The sequence below is a fragment of the Haliaeetus albicilla genome, chromosome Z (assembly GCF_947461875.1).
Source record: "Haliaeetus albicilla chromosome Z, bHalAlb1.1, whole genome shotgun sequence".
In the NCBI taxonomy this organism is placed as follows: Eukaryota; Metazoa; Chordata; class Aves; order Accipitriformes; family Accipitridae; genus Haliaeetus; species Haliaeetus albicilla.
Genome location: NC_091516.1, coordinates 55,104,900 through 55,108,064, shown reverse-complemented (window position 1 = coordinate 55,108,064; position 3,165 = coordinate 55,104,900). Strand labels below are relative to the sequence as shown.

Below are 3,165 nucleotides of genomic sequence, written 5' to 3'. Positions count from 1 at the left end.
GTCCTGGAATATAATAACAATAACAATAATAGTAATAACAATGACAACAACATCAACAACAAACAGCAATAATAGTAATAATAATAGTAATAATGATAGTAAAACAAACAGTGGCATGTCTCTTTCTGCAATCAGTTTTTCTGTACCTGTTTCAGCCAGGCTTGCTCATGTGCCCTTACCCTTCAGGAATAAAGCAAGTGCCTTACAGAAATCTCTTTTTTCTCACAAGTGTCTGGATTTCTCACCTAAATTTGCTCCTTTCAGCATCAAATATGAAAACCTGTTTGGAGGAGTGCTTTTCCCACATGCCTGCCTTGGCCCATGCAGCCCCTCATCTCCCTGCTGATCGAAATCAGAGCTGATTCTGGCACGGACACCCACAGATGGATTGTGATCCAGGGAGAGGCAGGAAGTTCCTTCAGTGGTCCCTCTTTTATGGGAATAAAACGCAAAGCAGCAAAGATGATCCTGCCCACGGTGGTTGCCCCCCTGCACTGCCTTCCCAGCCCAGTCCCTGCAGCTGGGATGAACCCTGCCCTCTCCCAAGGGAAAACCTGAGGTCTGAAGTGCCTGTGCTCATCACGGTCCCTCTGGGCGCTGGTGGGGCAGGGAGCAGCCATTGGCCAAGCCAGTGCCAGAAGACATGAACCTCATTTTCCAGCCCTGTCCTGACCTGGCTGACAGCCTGGCGAAAGCACGCAGTAATGCAGGTGGTTGCAGTAATTTTGGAGTAGCCCTCAGCCTCTCCGTCTGAGTGCTAGGGATTCCCGTGTGTGAAATGAAAACATCTTCCAAAACACGTCGTCAGAACAGTGACTTTATTAACAGAGACAAACGAAGGACTAAACACACAGTATACCTATGGAGGACAGACGTATTTATATACATCAGTTCATTGTAGAAACGTGAGCAATTTGGTCTAGATGACTAGGATATCCCCTGGTAGTTTGCAACGGATCCAGACAGCTTTCTCTCCGTGGTGGCTCCGGTAAACCAACCGATCTCCCCCCCCAGTCCCACCCCAGCCAGGCTAGTGCCAGACCCCTGAACATCACCGGTATCTCGTTCGGGACTTTCTCCAGCGCGGGCTGAGCAGGCGGTGCGGGTAAAACCCCGCCGCGGGCTGCCCGCCGCTCCCTCCGGGCTGTGCCGAGTTGGGCCGTCTCAGCTGCGGGGCAAGAAAAAGGGGGTCAGGGTGCTTTGAACACATCCGCCCCCCCCCCCCCCCCCAGGGGATCCCCTGGCCCCGGACCCTCCGGCCGGCAGCGGGTGGATGTTCCCCGCCTCGGGAAGGAGCCGGGCACCCGCGGGCACGGCACGGGGCCAGCCCCGCGCCCGGGCACGGCTCGGCACGACTCGGCTCTGCACCGGTACGACACTTCAGCTCCCGGTACCGGCAACTCTACTCGGCAAGGCACGGGCTGGGTTTTTCTTGGACGGACAAAATCAAACGGGGAAGGAGGGAAGGGAGGGGAAGGGGGGCGGGAGGGGGGAGAGAAAGAAAACAGCTCCACGGATGTCGGATGTCGCGGACGGCGTTACACGGGCGACGCGGGGGCTTCTCGCTGCCTTTCTCGGGCGGACGAGCCGCGGGAAGTCGCCGCCGCCGCCCCGGGCCGGCACGTCGGGGCGGGGAGACGTCGGTGCCTGCGCTCCCGGCGGCTTGTCCCGCGGCGTCCCCGCTTACAGGCACTTGAGGAGGAAGGAATTGCACGAAGTCCCCCGCGGGCAGTCGCAGAGCTTCCCGATGCGGGCCCCCTTCCTCACGGCGCACTGCTCCCCGGCGTCGCACTGCGGGCAGCGGCAGGCGGTGAGGGGGACGCTCCGCCGCGTCCCGTCCCCTCCCGTCCCGAACCGTCCCGAACCGTCCCGTACCGTCCCGTCCCGCCCCGCCGGGGCACTCACCATGGGCACCTGCCCGAACTTCTTCTCGTAGTGCGGGACCCGCTTGCTTTTCAGCTTCTCCAGCACCTCCTGCAGCGCCTCGATCTGCCGAGAGACCCCCACAGCCCCCGTCAGGCCGCGCCCGGCCGGGCGGCGCCCCCCGCCCCGGCCCCGGCTCCCCGCCCCACCAGCTCCTTCTCTCGAGAAGCGCCGCCGCCGCCGCCGCCGCCGCCGCCGCCGCCGCCGCCGGGGGGCCCCAGGTCCCGGGCGCGGCGCGGCGGGGTCGGCCCCTGCCCGCGGGCGCCCAGCAGCAGCGCGGCCGCCACGGCGCAGAGCGCCAGCGCCCGGCAGCTCTCCATGGTGCTGCCGCCCCGCCGCCGCCGCCGCCGCCGCCCCGCCGCCGCCTTTATAGCGCCGCGCCCGCCCCGCCGTGCGTCAGCGCCCCCCGCCTCGGCTCGGCTCCCCCCACCTCCCGACCGCCCCGCTTCTTGCCCCAAAGCCGCCCCGGCACGGCTCGCCCCCTGTCCAAGCGGGCTCGGCACAAACAGCGGAGCCGGCCCTGAGAGTGAAGGAGGGGAAAGCGGACCCGCCCGCCCGCCCGTGTCTTGTCCACGGCGAAGGGCTGCGTTGCCCCCCTGTTGTGCGAGGAGAGTGGGAGGCTCTCCCCTCGCCCGTGGGGGTCGGGAAGGAGGAGGGAGAGGGAGGCCGGCAGACACCCGCAGAAGCGAGTGGAGGTTGGGCCGTCGGGGAGACCAGGCTTGGAAATCAACCCAGGGACCTGAGAGGAGGGAGAGTTAGTAGCCCCGGGGGCTAAGGAAAAAGCACGGTGTGTTGGGAGGAAGAGCCGGGATGGGAGGATCAACCTGAAGGAGTCGGGCAGGGGGAGAAGATAAAGATGGTGAGCAACCAGCTGATGAGGATGGGATGCTTGAATGAGGACAGGTGGGGTAGCCACCCACAGGGTGGGAAGAAGGCTCAGGGCCACGCAGAGCAAGGTAAGAAGCAGCGTCAAAAGGCCCAGGAAAAAAGTAATTGCTGGTACTCCAAGAAGAACTCTGAAACGGTGCTTGAGGCCAAATGTCGTATGACTGAGCAGGTGCTCAGCGAGCGTTATCCGTCCGTCCTGTGTGCGAAGTAAGGCCACCTCCTTTTGGAGAGAGAAAAAGCAGAGTCACCAAAAGGAGACCTTAGCATCAGTGCACTCATCTCCATTCAGACCTTCTTACCGACTCTTGGCTCTAGCAAGCTTGGTGGCCTCATGTTCATCAACACCATGGCCAA

The 3,165-nt window shown here is 62.6% G+C and overlaps 1 protein-coding gene across 1 annotated transcript; it reads right to left on the bottom strand.

The window, feature by feature from the left end:
• Nucleotides 1-810: 810 nt before the first annotated feature.
• Nucleotides 811-2,254, bottom strand: CARTPT (CART prepropeptide). Its single transcript, XM_069777722.1, has 3 exons — nt 2,073-2,254; nt 1,906-1,989; nt 811-1,791 (listed from the first exon to the last, which is right to left on the bottom strand). The coding sequence occupies exons 1-3, from the start codon at nt 2,241-2,243 to the stop codon at nt 1,684-1,686; spliced, it is 363 nt and encodes a 120-aa protein (XP_069633823.1). The 5' UTR covers nt 2,244-2,254; the 3' UTR covers nt 811-1,683.
• Between the last annotated feature and the right edge of the window lie 911 nt (nt 2,255-3,165).